At 41.0% G+C, this 17,484-nt stretch overlaps 1 protein-coding gene across 3 annotated transcripts in view; it reads left to right on the top strand.

Moving 5' to 3' along the window:
• The window catches only part of si:dkeyp-23e4.3 (rho GTPase-activating protein 7), a 153,985-nt gene that overhangs the window by 85,263 nt on the left and 51,238 nt on the right, over positions 1-17,484 (top strand). The window contains exon 1 of one of the 3 annotated variants that reach the window (XM_031307934.2): positions 4,059-4,401. The exons of the other annotated variants lie outside the window; for them this stretch is intronic. Coding sequence (XP_031163794.1) covers positions 4,389-4,401 — 13 coding nt within the window. The 5' untranslated portion in view covers positions 4,059-4,388. Of the gene's footprint in view, positions 1-4,058; positions 4,402-17,484 lie in introns of those variants that run through there. 3 annotated transcript variants of the gene reach the window in all.

Here is a 17,484-nt window from a genome sequence, read left to right on the forward strand (position 1 = left end):
TACTTCAGAAGCTCAGAGAAGACATGGGTATTTACTTTAATGCTGCACTAATAACGGGCATAGGTCTGGTTTCAGAAGTTAGGGGGAGACAATGAAGTGAAGAAAATAATGTACTATATATGTAATAAATAACATAGTAATGGCTTGCCAGCAAAGATCATTACAAATCACATTTCATTTAGCTGAAGCTTTTATCCAAAGCCACTTCCAACAAGTGCATTCCACCTTGAAGGTACAAACTTAGGTAGCTTCAAATAAGCCAAAAGTGCCTCATGTAAGTAAAACATGTCTTTTTCTTTTCTTTTTTATTATTTATATGTGTATGTATATATAGACACTAGTACAGGGGTGGCCAACCAGTTAAGTATAAAGAGCCACAAAAAAAACCGCACCATAGCAAAAAGCCACACAACACATGCACGTCCACACTACAACAGCAACAGTGTCTTCCAGATCTGATGTCATAATACATAGCAGTTTTCATAGTTTTTTTTTCTCACTTAGATTGACTCAGTGGGAAACCTGACAGTCTTTGTTATCCACAATCCTTTTCAGGTCTTGCTAGAACTCGGTTGTGGCCACTCGAAGCGACTCTCTCACTCATTTGTCACTAAAGGGGCTTTCAAACAATCGGATTCAGCAGTGAAAGGGTTAACGAGGAAGGTGATCTGTGGCCGCTGTTTTTCCTCAGGTTGCAGAATCTGTCCTCAAAACTCTGCTGCATTATTTTCCATTTTAAAATAATTGGCAAATGTATTGGCAGATGCATTCAAATGTGTTTTTTTTTTTACTTATCTGAAATACTGTATGTTTCAGAAAAGTTAAAAACAACAATCAACCAATGACACAGCCCCCAGCCACACAGTAAGAGCCTCACAGGAGCAGGCAAAGAGCCGCATACGGCTCAAGAGCCACAGGTTCGCCACCCCTGGTGTAAAGTTTGACTGTGTTTTACTGTAGATGACTGTGACTCAACAGCGGGATGTAACAATCTGCAGCTGCCGAGCTGCCGTCGGAAAAACAACACAGACGGTGCGTTCAATGAAACTGGTAAACTACAGCTTCGTGGTGCATTTGAAGTTATTGTAAATGTCCTTGGTGGTTGTTTTTGTCGTTCAACAGCAATTTACTAGTGAAATAAGTTATTGTTATTGTTATACATTATTATTAAATCATTTAATTTTGACCATATGGTCTTAGCAATAAACAAGCCGTTCTTTAATGTCACCGACTGTTGTTTAGTACCCTTTGTTTTCTTTTCTTTTTTCGAGTATCGATTCAGGCACCGTTAATTATGTATGCGATTAATTTCGATTAATTAATCACAGAGTCTGTAATTAATTAGATTAATTTTTTTTAATCGATTGACAGCCCTAATATATATATATCTTTATTTTTTTAGCCTGTGGCGGAAGGTGTGTAGACTTTCAGCTGTCCTGATGTCAATGGGGAGCTCGTTCCACGCAAGTACTAGTGTCTTGAAACAGACGCAGGAAGCAACTGGTAACCAGTGAAAAGCACCAGTGGTGGAATGTAACTAAGTATATTTACTCCAGTACTGTACTTAAGTCCAAATGTTGAGATACTTGTACTTTACTTGAGTCTTTTCTTTTCATGCCACTTTCTACTTCTACTCCGCTACATTTCAGAGAGAAATATTGTACTTTTTACTCCACTACATTCATCTGGCAGCTTTAGTTATTAGTTACTTTACACATTAAGATTTTTGCACACAAAACACATGTAGTTTATAAAATATGATGTTTTATTGTAAATGAAACTAGCCAACAATATAACGGCCTACAAGTCCAGCTGAAATGATTAGACCATTAAACACACAACTGTTTGGATCCTTTACACTTTCTAAAATGGGAGGATTTTTCTGCATTGAGTACTTTTACTTTGAATACTTTAAGTACATTTTCCTGATGATACTTACATGCTTTTACTTAAGTAACATTTTCAATGTAACATTTTTTACTTGTAACAGAGTATTTTCACTGTGTGGTATTAGTAATTTTACTTAAGTAAAGGATCTGAATACTTCTTCCACCTCTGTAATTAACCAAGTATATTAAGGGCAATTTGATTGGTGACCCTGGCCAAAATGTTGCAGTAGAACGTGACAAATAGAAGTGTTTGACTTGTTTGTTGTGCTATATATTGAATATTTCCCCCCAACCAGATGTTTTCTTGAACCTACAGACCAACTTATCAGGCCTCTGAAATCTTCTCAGAAATGTTGCCAAAGGGAAGAAAAAGAAAAGTTTCGACCTCTTTCTTACTCTCTTACTCTTCCTCCTCTTGCTCTGTTACTCTCGACAGACTGTGGAAAAGTCCATTAGTTGTTTACGTACTCCCACTTTCTCCCCCTCCACTTGTGAATTAATGTAGTGAATCATGCAGGCCGCTCTCCTCTCTTCTCCTCTCCCTTCGAGGGAGTTATTCACATTTAAAATCCCATAATCAAACACCTACGCGTTAAATGGAAGGCCATTAACGCTAATGGAATATCTTGGACTGAGCCAAAATGAAACCTTGAACTACACGCTATTACGGCATGGCAAGGACTTTCCCCTTCATCGTGTTGAGACGTATCTGTCTGCCGTTTCGTCTGAAGTGGCTCTTTTCCAAAGCCCGATGCCAACGCCAACAGCTATGAGCGGGTCAGAGAGCAGAGCCGGTGGAAAGTATTCATATCTCGGAAATGAGAGAATCTGGTTAACTTCCTCATTACTTTCTCTTTCTGATTCCATCATCTGAGGGTTGGGATACAGGACCTGAGTGGAGAGAGTTTTTCGTGCTTGACAAAAAGCTGGATATTGTCACATTTGTGTGTGTGTGTGTGTGTGTGATTGGAGGGGTTAGGATTTTGATTGCGTAGCTTTGTTGGGAAGGGGTGGGGGGGACTGGTTTTAGGAAGTGGGAACGATTGAGCCCGTGATAACTTTATTTTATTATACATATTTGTATTACTGTAAATTAGGTGTAAATGTGTTTGTGAAATTGTATATTCTGATGTTTTGTACTTCACTTGCATCGAATATTTATTGTTTTACCTAACTGCCCAAGGACTACGGGCAGAAAATAGCAATTGGAGTACAACCTGGTACAATGCCTCTCTCCTTGTTCTTATACAGCCCGGTCTCACAGAATTCCGTGAAATGATCACGAACTGTTAACACCACATTACGTAGTGGTGGCACGGAATGTGTGAAAATTCCGTGTGGCCACCACGGAAAACAATGCCAATGTAAAGTCAATGAGAAGATGACGTAGCATTAAGAGCGACTACGGTAGCGAGTAGTATGAAAGCCCGAAAATCCGCATAGGGAGGTTGGTTGGGGAGGTTGGTTGGGGTGGTGGATGGGTCAAACAACACAGGACTTTCACCCAGGAGACCGGGGATCGTGTCCCGCATGTCACGTTTCCTAAAACCGTTGCTTTCTTCTTTAACCGTCCCGTTCTTATTTTCCTAAACCCAACCGTCCCATTGTCGTCCCGCGTGTCATGGAAACATAAGCCCACCCATGACCTTTTCCTTAAGGGGAAAGGGGCCGTGTTCATTTCACGGAATTCTTCCGTGGGCCCATCACGGAATTTTCAGCGAGTCCGTGAAACTGCCACAGATTTTGAGTTACGGGCCATGTTCATTTCATGGAATTCTGTGAGATCAGGTTGTCTTATACAAGGTTAATGTTTAATCGTGCATTGTCCCTGTTTAAATAAAATCACATTACATTACAGACTTCATGTGAGGCAGTGTGGAACTTCTGACTCCCTGGATGGCCTATTTTAAATGATGGTATTTAAAGAAAAAATTAAAACAAATGCCAGCATCAAAGCCAACACTTTCCCTGTGGAAATCTGTGGTCACTCCTGTACCAAGTGGGCAGCCAGCTCACTCTGGGATCCTTCATTTCCTTCCAGGGAGTGTCCACAACATTCACCATACACAGATTTTATCTCCCTAATTTGACTGGCCTGTACATGCCTTCTTCTACGTCTCACACAGTCACAGAAAGTCAAAGTCATTTCCTTCTCTTCAGGCAGCGGCGCTCATGTGTCCAAAGTTTTACCTCGGGTTATTTTTAGGACGCCCTCTCCCACCCCCTCACCCCCCTGGTGTTTAGTTGGTCCGGTCCGAGCCAGAGGAAGGGGAGTGGTAGGCGAAAAGGGGAAATCTTCAACAATGACTTCATTAACATGATGCCCTGAACATGACCAGTACAACTTTACGACTCCATTACAACGCTGGATATATGACTTTTTACCGTTGGATTTATATTCTTGAAATATCTGTATGTGTCTGACTCTACATCAATTCTCGGGGGTAACATGGAAGTGTGCTAAACGTCCCTCCATCCAAGACTTCAGACACGAGAAGCATGTTGATAACAAGTGAGTATGTGTTCAGCTCATATGTCGTGTGACATGACAGACAGGGAGATAATGAGAATCTCAGCCTCTCACTTCTGCCTGTTTTTCTTTTGGATGACAATTGACAATTGGTGCTTGATGACATTCATTAAGGAGATGATTGGTTAATTAGCTTAACGAGTGGCATTTAATGAGGACCTGATTGAGTCTCGATTAGACAGACTCTGGCTCCTGAGGCTACTTAGAAAAGTCTCTTCTGAAAGTTTGGTGAATTAACCCGAAGAGTTCACATTATACTATGCAAGATTCAAAAACTTTCAGATAATGATAGAAAATTGTCTTAGGTTTGGGGCTCACAAACAACATAAAAGCATACACCAATGAAAGACTCACATTGATTTACTTTAAAACACAAACAGTTCCATACAGTCGATTAGTTGTCAACCATGAAATGAATCGCCAACTATTTTGATAATCGATTAATCGGTTTGGGTAATTTCTAAGGGTGAAATTCTCTGATTCCAGTTTGTCAGATATGAAGATTTTCTAGTTTCTTCTCTCCTCTGTGACTGTAAACTGAACATCTTTGAGTTGTGGATAAAACAAGACATTTGTGGATGTCATCTTGTGCTTTGGGAAACACTGATTGGCATTTTTTGGATAATTTCCTGACATTTTATAGACCAACAACAATGAAAATAATCGTTAGTTGCACCCCTAAATTCCATAAAAAAAAATAAGAACAGGTATGCAAAGCTGCATTAAAACATAGTGACTATTGTGTCTATTTGGCCTCGTTTAAAATGGATATTCCAGTGGGAATGAAAGCGTTTTTGTAAGTGGTCTTTTTGGCCAGAGGTGCTCTGTGGTGGCTGAAAGGAGTGGTAAGGGGGCGGGGGGATGATGGAGTCTGCATAAAGCCGCCTACACATGATAAGCGCAGGTATACATCATCGAGAGTGGCAAGGAAGATATTTCCTGTTGCTAGGTAACGACAAGTTTGTTAATATACGTCAGGCCTATTCACAAACCTGGTAATCCTATCCCATCCCGACTGCTGACATTACGCCAATGCGTAAGTTTTCCTGTCGAGATCGTCATAGGTCTTTAAAAAAGTGTTCAGGGAACTCTTTCTTCCATTGTGCTGCGTGCTACGTCACATACAGCTGTTATCTCATTGGTTGCGCTTTTGAAAGGTCAGCGGCAACTAGGCCAAAGTTGAAATAACTTTGAGCGCAAAGCAGCAAATCCGAGCGGCGTGCGACGTCAGGGTTAGCACAGTGCATAGTTGGGCTCTCTCCCCCATAGGAAATCAATGGAACAGCCGGCGCAAAGCGATTTTTTTACCGCCTATCATGTGTAGGCGGCTTTAGAGGCTGGAGTGCCACTATTTTTCAACGGATTTCTTTTGTGGAAATAAATATCAGAAGTTTAAGTCAAAGTGTAAGAGGGTTGTTGTTGATTCATAGGAGGACAGAAAAGGAATTTGAAGCACTCCAGTATCGACTGAGAGTTCTTTGTCATGTGAAGGCCGTGGGCCTGAAAACATCACAAGCTCAGTTTGGAACTAAAAGCTTTTTCTCTAAAGCAGAAAAAGCGGAGGACTCACTCTAAATGTGTGTGGGCTACTTTTAAAATGTGATCTGTTGTAGAGAACTGATCGCCTGCCAAAAAAAAAATATATATATAAACTTTGGACTATGACTTTGTGTCTTTTAAAATATCACTGTCTGTGTAGTAATACACTCCTGTATGAAAATCTTATATCAATTATTCAAAAATGGTTGCTTTTATTTTGAAATCTGTGACCTAATATCTGCAGTTTCGGTTTTATTTTTGTCTTTTTTCATCCAACAGGGACACATTTGCACTCCCTTTACATAACATGTAGTATATAACTTCCTCACCATGTTGTTGTGTGTCAGTGAATGTATGAAGCAGCTTATGACAAGGAAAGCTGCAATTGTGTTTTAATTGTGCTACAATAAGAATATTATAGCTTCAGTTTTCAGATTTTCAGACCAACTTAGCAAGTCATAGTTTGTGAACTGGAGAGATTTAGTTGGTCATAGTACATGTACGAACAAATCTTTAACACAGAATCTTTAAACTGAACTGACCGTTGTCACTGACAGAATTAGTCGCTTTTACCTAGCCAAGAACCCTTGTGACTGAGAGCACCATTGTCAGTTCAGAAGTAGTCTAGATCAACGGAAACACATTTCCAGAATAAAGCCTGACATTCAGGATTTGCCCTTCCGCCTCCGCTCTCTGTGTGTTCCCCAAATCCCTTCGCTACAGGAAACAACAACAAACCTTGAGCTAGCAAGCTACATGCAAAAAAAATGGCAAATTTTAAAGAAAATTTGGATTGTGCAATAAAGTAGGGCATCTTGGTGGCCGTGTGTACTTCGTCCACAGCAATCCCGCCAATCAGTCCCAAAACGTACCACTTAGAGAGTAAATACCGTAAACATATTCTTTGTAAATCTTTAAAATTATTCCCATAGAATATGTTTACGGTATTTACTGGGACGTTTTGGGACCGATTGGTGGGATTGCTGTGGACGAAGTACACACGGCGATACAAATTACGTTTCACCAAAACGAGTTCTTTCCCGAGACTATTTTGCATAGCCTCCGTCGCACTGTCCGGAGCTTAGCACCGCCCAAGACGATTGTGATTGGTTTAAAGAAATGAAAACAATCCAGAACGTTTTTTCCTCCTATCCCAGAATGTATCTGTGGTAGAGCTATAAAGTTTTCTCTATATCATTCAGATTTCTTTTGTTATTTTTTTTAATAATCGCATAATATTCAAATATTTAATGTTCAGATGCAGCCTGTTATTAATATGTACTACACTACTCAGGCATATGCATTGTCAGTGCCACTATAAGCATGTGCTTGTACATTCTGTCCACTAGAGGGACTTCTAACATCAGCCTGGCCTTGAAGGGGACCTACGTCATGGCGCATTACACGCAACTTTGTTTACATTAATTTCCCACCACGAGCACACAGCGACAAACACAAATCAACAGAGAACTCTGTAATGAAACATTAACAAGTGTATTGAAGCGGCTCTGTTGTAAAGGCTAACGGTGCTCGGTTAGCACAATGACATCATGTTAGAAAGCACAGCTGAAACAATTTGTCATAAACTAAGTAACAATAGTGTTAGCCACGATGCTAACGGAATTAATAACTAAGCCAAACAGTGCTGTCACCACTATTTTAGTGATTTATAAGCAACCTGTTTCTTGCAGATTGTCACGTTACTGAGAATGCAGCTATTAGAGGGTGATATATGAAGTATGGTGGTGGTGATGGTGCAGTGGATATAACACATGCCTTTGGTGTGGGAGACCTGGGTTCAATTCCCACTGCGATACATCAACCAATGTGTCCCTTAGCAAGACACTTAACCCCTAGTTGCTCCAGAGGCATGCAACCTCTGATATATAGCAATTGTAAGTCACTTTGGATAAAAGCGTCAGCTAAATGACATGTAATGTAATGTAAAGTCAAAGCTAACTCTGACAGCTGTAGGGCAGCTAACATAAACTTTAGCTGTCTCCATGAAGCTCCCAGCTAAGCTAACGTTACTATAACTCGCGACGCAGTTAGGAAACAATAACGAGCTAACTAATGTTAACATAAGCATTTTAGCTCGGTGGATGTCGATTTTAAAGTCATGTTAAAACTATTTCCCGTCCTTCTTCCAATTTCCAGCCGCAGCCTGTCACTCCCCGTGTACTAACGTTACTCGGTACGTAACATTAGCTTAGATTTCACAATACCTTGTGTTTCTCACTCCTGCTAATTTATTTTTCATAAGACGTGACATAAGTGACACATGCGGGTAGGTCAAGGCAAGAAGAGGGAGATTAGCTAACGTTAGCCAACATGTTTATAAAAAAGTCACATTCGAATAGTAATTTCAGCATTCGAATAGTATTGATTTTTTTTTTACTATTCGAATTATATTCGACTTTCAGTATTCATTCCAACAGCCCTTATCTGTGGTGTAGCCGGACCTTACTCCACAGCGCTGTGGAGTGGGGTCTGGCAATGTGAGACTAGATCAGATGTGAAACTAGGTAAAAGCCACAGAAACGATAATAATGTGAAAACGCTTTTGCAAATTGTCTGCTGAGCTATCCTTTATATACCATCGTTTTGTAATGAACTGAGTGCAACAGCTTGAGCCATAAACGCATGTTGTGGTGGTACTGTGATTTGTTCACTTACTGATCTGAGCACATTTACTTTGAGCACATTTAAATTGTGACAATCACTTCGGTTAGAAGGAGGTGAACAGACTACATAGTAAGTCACCACAAAGCTTTGAACCGAACGAAACGATTTGAATCATGTCAACTCCAATTAGAAGCTGATGTAGTTGGGCGCCTGGGTAGCTCACCTGGTAGAGCGCGTGCCCAAATATAGAGGTTCACTCCTCGACGCAGCGGCTGGAGGTTTGACTCCAACCTGCAGTCCTTTGCTGCATGTCATTTCCTCTCTCTCTCTCTCTCTCCTTTCATGTCTTCAGCTGTCCTATAAAAATAACATGCCCAAAAAAATAATCTAATCAAAAAAAAAAAAAGAAGTTGGTGTAGTAGATGTAGAGCGAAACCTGATTCTGCAAAAGCATGACCGTTTTAATTCCTCAGATTGATTCAGAAGTCAGTTTAAGTTGGATAATGTGGTGGTATTTCAACATTCTCAGGTTTCACCCAGCATAGCTTCCATAGCTGGATGCAAAGGCCAGTGAGAGTCAAGCAAAATGACCTCTCAGGTTTAGGAAAGTCTCAGCAATTATATAATTGTCAGTCATCTGCTGTGCAGCCATAAAATGGGGATACCAGGCTAGCCCAATTGCCTGCAGAGTCATTTGGCCATTAAGCCTTCCCAGACCACAGTGAGCAAAGCAGTGACTTTGTGTGCATCCTCTGTTGGGTTCCTTTCCTGACAAGTGCAAGTATTCCTCTAACTTCCTCAGTACAGGCCACATATTGTATTTACTTTGTAAGACATCTCGTCTCATCTCGGAGGCTGGAATGATTCTGTGCATAAAGCAAAAATGATTACAGAGAGGGGCAACATTTAAAAAAAGTTCATATCATTAAGCCTCCTGTTGTCCACGGGTCAAATTTGACCCATTTTCAAAGTTTTTACGTGAGAATTTTGGGTTTCTTTTAAGCAAAATGCCCATACCCACAGATAACATGGGTGGTTCCATTAAAATGTTCTTTGCAAGTAAAGTTAAGGATCAGGAATTTGGGGTGTTTTATTAAAAAGTTTTGCATTTGAAAAAATATGAAATGGTTTCAAAACAGTATTCTCACTAAACTTTGACAGTCTGTGATTATCCACTCAATCTTAAATATTTGTCGAAATAATAATTTGAGCGTTTTTTAACTCAAAAATTAGGTATAATATCATATAAATGAGGTTTATTGTCCATAAATTTCAAAAATAAGTGTATGTTAGTGGTGAATGCGGTGGTAGTGAAAAAAAGCACGGAGAAAAGTGACAAGAACTTCACAAAAAATTTACAAAAACATAGAAAAAAGTGTCAAAAACTTTGAAAAAAGCATTTAAAAAAGGGTTGAATCTTTACACGGGAGGACAACAAGTTGCATGGTCGACAGTAGGACAACACAGGTTGAATTCTACGGTAAAAAGCCATTGGCAGGTGAAGTGAAAAGCTAATTTTGGACAGAGAACGCAGCAAGTGAAGTGCTCCAAGATTAAACAAAGTAAAGAACATTTTAAAAACAACTCTCAATGTGGTTTGGTTTGGCTTGGTGACAGCTAGTTTTCTGCCCAGCGACACACTGCTGGGCTGTGTCATACTGTATCTGTTTCTACGAAATACCCCTGTACTTCCTCCAATTTGCTTCACGGTAACATGAGAGTGTTTATCAGAACTGAAATCCATCTTTCCACTGGCGCGAAGGCTCAGGACAGACAGTGTTGTTAGCAACAGAGGGCAACAGCATGCAGGAATGATTATACTGCAGGATTATACCTACCTACGTATGAGCTAATGCAGCTATACCTGCCAGCTGAGGATGAGCCAAGCCATACTTAGTGTGTGTGTGTGTGTGTGTGTGTGTGTGTGTGTGTGCGTGCGTGCGTGCGTGCGTGCGTGTGTGTGTGTAGCCTGGGAATTTCCTGAAAAGTCTGAAATCATATTACATTAGAATACAAATAACAATAGAATACTGAAATGGTATGGTATCTTATCATGACAAGATGCAGGTTTCATTTAAATGAGGGGGCTGAACTAGAATATGAATAAACACAATTACAATGTACAATTACACAATTAATAGGGACAAAAACAATACATGTAACCAATCAAAAGTCAGAAATCAGCCTTGCCACTTTTTTAAAGTGAAAAATAAAAAAAATTAATATTAGGTGAAATTTGCGTAAACTAAACGCAACCTTAAATGGTATAACCTTAACCCTAGAAGGATTACCACATAGTCTAAGTGATCATGTGCTCTGGGATTATTTTAAAGTGCTCATATTATGCTAATTTTCAGGTTCATAATTGTATTTAGAGGTTATACCAGAATAGGTTTATGTGGTTTAATTTTCAAAAAACACCATATTTTAGTTGTACTGCACATTGCTGCAGCTCCTCTTTTCACCCTGTGTGTTGAGCTCTCTGTTTTAGCTACAGAGTGAGACCTCTCACTTCTGTTCCATCTTTGTTGGGAGTCGCACATGCTCAGTAGCTAGGTAAGGACTACTAGCCAGTCAGAAGCAGAGTATGAGGGCGTGCCCTGACAGTACCTAGGTAAGGACTACTAGCCAGTCAGAAGCAGAGTATGAGGGCGTGCCCTGACAGTACCTAGGTAAGGACTACTAGCCAGTCAGAAGCAGAGTATGAGGGCGTGCCATGCTAGCAGCTAGGTGAGCATTATAACATGTGTTCCAAAGTGACCACGTTTGTCTCTGAAGTAAAGGCTGGACTACAATAGAGCTGTTTGGAGCAGTTAGTGAACAGTGTTTTCTGTTGGAGATGGTAAGTCCCTTTGGGGTGGACTTTGGGCTTTTTCACTTTGTAAACCTATAACGTGCACAAAAAAGATATATAACACAATAAAGGAAAGGGAAAAGCCAAAAAGCATAATATGAGCACTTTAAGTGAGTAGAAATGTGTAAAATGAAATAAATAGAAAAATTAAATTGCCTTGTCTTGCTAAATGCAAGCTAGACACAGAATCAGACCGTGTTGTAAATGTGTCACAGAGACTCCAGAACAGCTTTATCAGGGTTTCCGCGAGTGTATTAAAAGCCTGGTAGCCCAACGGGCCTAAGTTGCCCCCGACCATGCCCAAGCCACTGGAAAACTACAGCTACAGTGGAACGGCTTGGTTGAAAACTTAGACGTACATTTTCAAATCTCCAGTCAGCTTTTAGCACTGACTTAATGTAGGGCCCTATGGAATCTGTCTTATAGCTTTTTTAAATTCTCCATTTCCCGATTCCGTCCATGATTCTGTTGTCACAGAAACTATTGGGCTCTACATTAATGCTGCCATCCGTCTGTGACTGGCCCCACCTGGGCCCTCGTCGAAAAAAGACACTTGCCACCGAGCTAATCAACTTTTCTGGGGGAAACCCTGAGCTTATGGACACTGAATATGAGAGATGGATGATGACCTCTCCTCACAGAAGGCCAGAAAACCCTGTAGTCTGTTTCCCAACCTATTTGGCCATTTCCCTTTTTTATATATATGAATCAAGGTACAATTATACAGTGATTCACAAGACAAAGCAAAGGTTCTAAGAAAGTGTGAAAAATAAAAAGAATTCGGTGCAGTAGAAATGTGTCTTCTGCTCTCATATTCTCTTAGGCTACATCAACATTGCTACGTTTTGGTTTTTAAGCGGTGTTTTGAGCCAAAAGCAGCTCCGTGCACACCAGTGTTTTTTGCTCCAGTAGAAGAATTAATCTCCGTTTAAACTAACACGGCCAAACCAAAATATCTCATCAACATTCTCGTATACTGAGCATAAACAGGAGGCGGCGTGTGTACTCCGCCCGTTGCTGGTAGTCGCCATGGTAATGTTAGAAGCTTAGTCTCAGAGAACGAGACGTCATGACCCAATCAGGCGGCGAAACATTGGCGTCAGGGTCGGTGTTGCCAAAGGTCTCCGTTTGAGGCCGTTGAGACTGAACAACAACCCTGCATATTCCAAACCAAAACGGGTCCAGAAGTGTTTTCAAATGTCTCTGGTTTAGGGGCTCGGAAACGCCAGAGTAGTGTGAAAGTAAAGTTAAAACGTAGCAATGTAAATGTAGCCTTAATCAACCTGTGACCCCTGCATAATCGTGATAACCTGTCCTTTGGCTAACTTCTCTGCACAATAAACAGGTGAAAGTGTTGCATCCAGTCCATGCTGTTATCACTTAAAAGGAATGTAACCTGACTCGGATGCTGATGTCTCCCAGCAGCTGTTGTAGCACTACCCCTTTTGACGTCACAGTGACAATAGGCAGGCTTCAGGATCCCCGTCATGGTGGCCTTTTTCCATATTAACTGTGGAATTTCTCTCACTGAATGACAGCTCCTGGTTTATCCTGGTCTGTCAGGGTCAGTTAAGGTCCTCTGTTATTTAGCAGAATGAAGAACCGACTGAATTTACATTTACCTTTCCAGACTAATTTGTGCGATCTGGTTCTCAGATGTCAATTTTTTTGGCTAGAAACTAAATTCTAAAGGATGTTTCTTGTTGTTGGATTCATTGAATTTCTGTTTGCATTTCTTTTTCCTGGTTGGCGCGAGGCATAGGCAAGTCTGCATTAGCTGGTGGCATGTTATTGTGTACAGAAAACCCCTCAGGTCTTCAGAAAACCAAACCTCTAGACCTCTGGTTCAAAATGTAACACTGAAAAGCCTTTGGGTAAGGTATTGAAACCCAGACTGGGTTACGTCTACATGTTCAGTCAACTTTCCCTTTAACACACTAGCTACACTTTTTAAGGAAAACATAATTGAAAATGTGCCAATTTTTAAAAGGGTTTCTGTTGGTCAGGGCTGAGGTGCTTTTTTATTTTAACAAGAATAAAGTTGAAATAAGTGGCAACTTTAGCTTTTTCCTGAGATCCATTTCTGTGAACGGGTATAATTAGTCATGACAGTGTGTGGTAATATGAATATAAAAATGTCTCTTATAGCACAGTAATTGCCAATCAACTTCAAGGACTTTAACCTTTCAACCCCATAGACAGTGGAGCAGAAGAGCAAAAGCTCACTTGATCTTGGTTTTTTAATACAGACCGTGAAAGCGGGGCTTCACAATCCATCTGACTTTTTGGGGGGTTTTAAGCAGAAGGTGTCGGAAAAGATACCACAGGGATAACTGGCTTGTGGGCTCTTCCTATCATTGTGAAGCAGAATTCACTAAGCGTTGGATTGTTCCCCCACTAATAGGGCTACAGAGAAAAACGTGCTCTGGTTTATAAGCATGTCTTTAAATCAATCACAATCGTCTTCGGCGGCGTCGGACGGAGCCCCAGTGCAGCAGCAAAATAGCCTCGGGAAGGAACTTGTTTTGGTGGAACATTTGTACATTCAGAAGTTGTTTTAGTCGTGCAACAGAAAACTCAGATTGGACAGATAGTCTAGCTAGCTGTCTGGATTTACCCTGCAGAGATCTGAGGAGCAGTTAACCGGCACCGGAGCAATCCTGGGAGTGGAACGTCGTGAGTATAGACTAGTGGAGCGCTAAAACGGAAGTAGCTGTCTCGGCCAGTGGAGGTCTCTAACTTAACTTATGAATGAATGGGGCTCCATCTCCAACACTGTATCCAGTTCGTATAATATATCCATGTTTATAGCCGGCCAGAACCTGGATGGGCCAATTACAATGGTTTACCTGTCATGGGGCGGGTTTAACACGTTGACTGACAGAGAAGCGCAGTAGTTACCGAACGTAGTTACTGAACGTAACTGGCATTCTGCGTCCAGCGCCACGCACCAGGCTCACGAAACTCTGTTCAAACTGTCAAACAAGGTGATTCTGATCAAATACACATCAAGACTCTAGACTGTTATTGTATCGTTGATTTCTCGTCTTAAATGTTTTCAGAAACACGTTTTAGTGTCCTGTTTAGCCCTAATTTAAGGAAGTTTGTGACCAGGCAACCATTTTTTTTCCTGCTTCAAAAACAAACTCACGTGTCACTCATCTCTACATCGTTTCGTTGGTTGCAGTTGGGGTTGTCTTGTCAACAGTTTTACAGATTTTTCCTTTTTTATTTGAAATGCTTTCTGGGCTGGAGAGGTTATTTTAGATTATTTTAGGCTGATTTTTCAAGTACTGGTTTATCAAAAATGTTGCATTGTATATATACACACACACACACACACACACACACACACATACACACACACACACACACACACACAGTGTGTTTAAGTATTCGCTCCTTCAGCCCAGACATCTTAAACTTCCCCTTGCTGATCTGAATGGACTGACGGGGGAATACCGTCAAGAGAACGTAAATAGGAAGAGGGAAACATTGTTCGCCATTTTGACAGCTGACATACAGTACCTCTGATCTTCAAACACATCTTCCAAGCCCTGTGAGACACTCTCAAGCTTCTCCCTGAACTGCAAGCGGAGCAGTGACAGCACTTTATCCCCCACCAGCTGTGCGGGTGTTTAGTGAGGCGTAAAAGTGGTGTGAAAGCTCTTAAAACATCAGTTAAATATTGGACTTTGGGAGGAAGGAATTGGGCTGCTCAGAAATAAGGCTGCTTGTGTGAGACAGGAGAGGAGAAAGCTGAGCTTGTGTGGCTTTAGTCTTTTGCAGATTTGGTTAGACTCAGGCGGTCAGATAGCAGAAATGTAGCCGAATGAAGGGACGAGTTGCCTTGACTCTCATTCACTTCCACGTAAAGGAATAGTGTGACATCTTGACGCTTCGTTTTCTTTCTTGAAGCTTACCATAAAGACTGGAAACAGGGGCAAAGATTTAACCTCCTGGATGTATTATTCTGTTGTGGTTCTAGAATGAGAAATATGGTAAATAAGGATACATTTTGCAATAATTAGCATCATGTTTCTACCACAGTATCCTGATTTTTAACAACTGCTTCTCACTCCCAACTCGTCAAGTACTGACATTTGGTCAGTGGCTCTCAGCATCAGATACCGACGCAAAAATCACCCTTTAGCGTTGTTATGGGATGCTTCGGGCAAAGCAGCAGCTCGACCGGCGATAACGGTAGCAAATAGTATTAAATACCGAAAATCCGCCGGGGGTGGCGGATGGGTCAAACAACACAGGACTTTCACCCAGAAGACCGGGGTTTGTTTCCCGTTCTTGTGCCGCATGTCAGTTAAACGTACGTCCCGACCCAGAGGATCAAAAAGTGACGCCAAGAATCCCGACCAAGCCGGCTAAATATGACGCCAAAGGGCTAGACGCTAAAGGAGACTTTTTGCGTCAGTAACAAACTCCAAAGGCACCTGACCAAGCGTTACATTTTGCCGCGCTAAAAAATGAGAATGTGTTGGATTTTAAACCAGTGATATTCCTGAGAGACTGTTGCTAATTGACTGAGATGGGAAGTAACGAAGTACAAATACTTCGTTACTGTACTCAAGTAGATTTTTTCAGATATTTTTACTTTACTATTTACTTTTGTGCCGACTTTTTACTTTTACTCCTTACATTTTTAACACAAATATCGGTATTTTCTACTCCTTACATTTTACAAAACTGGCTCGTCACTTTAGTTTCAAATAATTTCAGTGGAGTTACCGTTATTATTTTTCGCGTCATCAATACCGAATTCAGTCTAATTGGATGGGAATATACGTTGCACTTGACGCACCACTACAAGACAACTCGACAGATTCTGCGGCATTCATTCGCAGCAAATCATTACGGCTTGATGCCGGTAATATTAAGGGGAAGATTAAAAACGAGAAACTGGATCTGTAAATTCTCACAGAGTCACAACTGAATTCATATCTTGCTACTCAGTCAGAATCGTATTAACCTGGAGTCCCAGTCTCTGTCACAATAATCATATATGTGATGTTTTAGGCCTATTGGCAGACATCCATTTAAAATGTAGGCAATGGCATATAAAGAGCCTTAATTCCACGTCCACCGAAGTTTCTCAGCTTTCACTCTAGTAACATTTGTGTGGTCCAGGTAGCTTTGCATAAAAAATGGTTGTCATTCGCAAGGCTACTTTTACTTTTATACTTTAAGTAAATTTACAAGCCTGTACCTTGCTACTTTTACTTGAGTAAAGAAGTTAAATCAGCACTTCTACTTTTACCAGAGTATTTAACACAAGTATCTGTACTTCTACTTGAGTACGGGAAGTGAGTACTTTTGCCATCTCTGCTAATTGATAATTGTTAATTGATAATAACCCAGACTCTTGAAGATAATGTTGGAAATGTAGACTTTATATGCCACTGCTATCAGAAAACACACACTGTAATCAGCCTCAAGAAGAAGAGAATAAGTCGAAACGGGGCTTCAGATCCAGTTCTGTGGTGTGATCGCCTTGACAGAAAAACTTTAAACCATACATAACCCTAAGCAGTATTTCTGTAAGTCCGGGTCAAAGCTTTGGTGTCCAGACGAGCATAAACACCCAAACACAAACGGTCCACCGAGCACGTCTCAGCATTCAGACACACGCTGTCCAGCTTCCTGGCGCTAGCAGGGCAGAGCCGCCCTAATCGCACATCCAAATCTCTTATCGGAGCCCAGAGGGGCCAAATCACAACTTCCTCAGAGGCAGAGTCATTTGGAAAGGGAAGAGGCCACTGCCTGCTGTGGTCGTTCAGGAGCCCAGGAGATAGCATCACTTACGTAAACGCTGAGCTGAGTAGAGAGGGGCCCCTGAATGTGGCTTTCAAAGACGCTGACCAAACAAACTAACAAAGTATAAAGTTTATTGTTGATTCTGGCAGGTGTGGAGGGTTTTGTTCCTCACTGGACTCATTTCTTCTCAGTAACTTCTTGTTTCTCTGAGAGACGAATACGAATGTTTTTACTGCACCTTTGTTTCTCCGTGTCTCACTCAAATGACTTGAGCCGGT

The sequence above is a fragment of the Sander lucioperca genome, chromosome 13, assembly GCF_008315115.2.
Source record: "Sander lucioperca isolate FBNREF2018 chromosome 13, SLUC_FBN_1.2, whole genome shotgun sequence".
Classification (NCBI taxonomy): Eukaryota; Metazoa; Chordata; class Actinopteri; order Perciformes; family Percidae; genus Sander; species Sander lucioperca.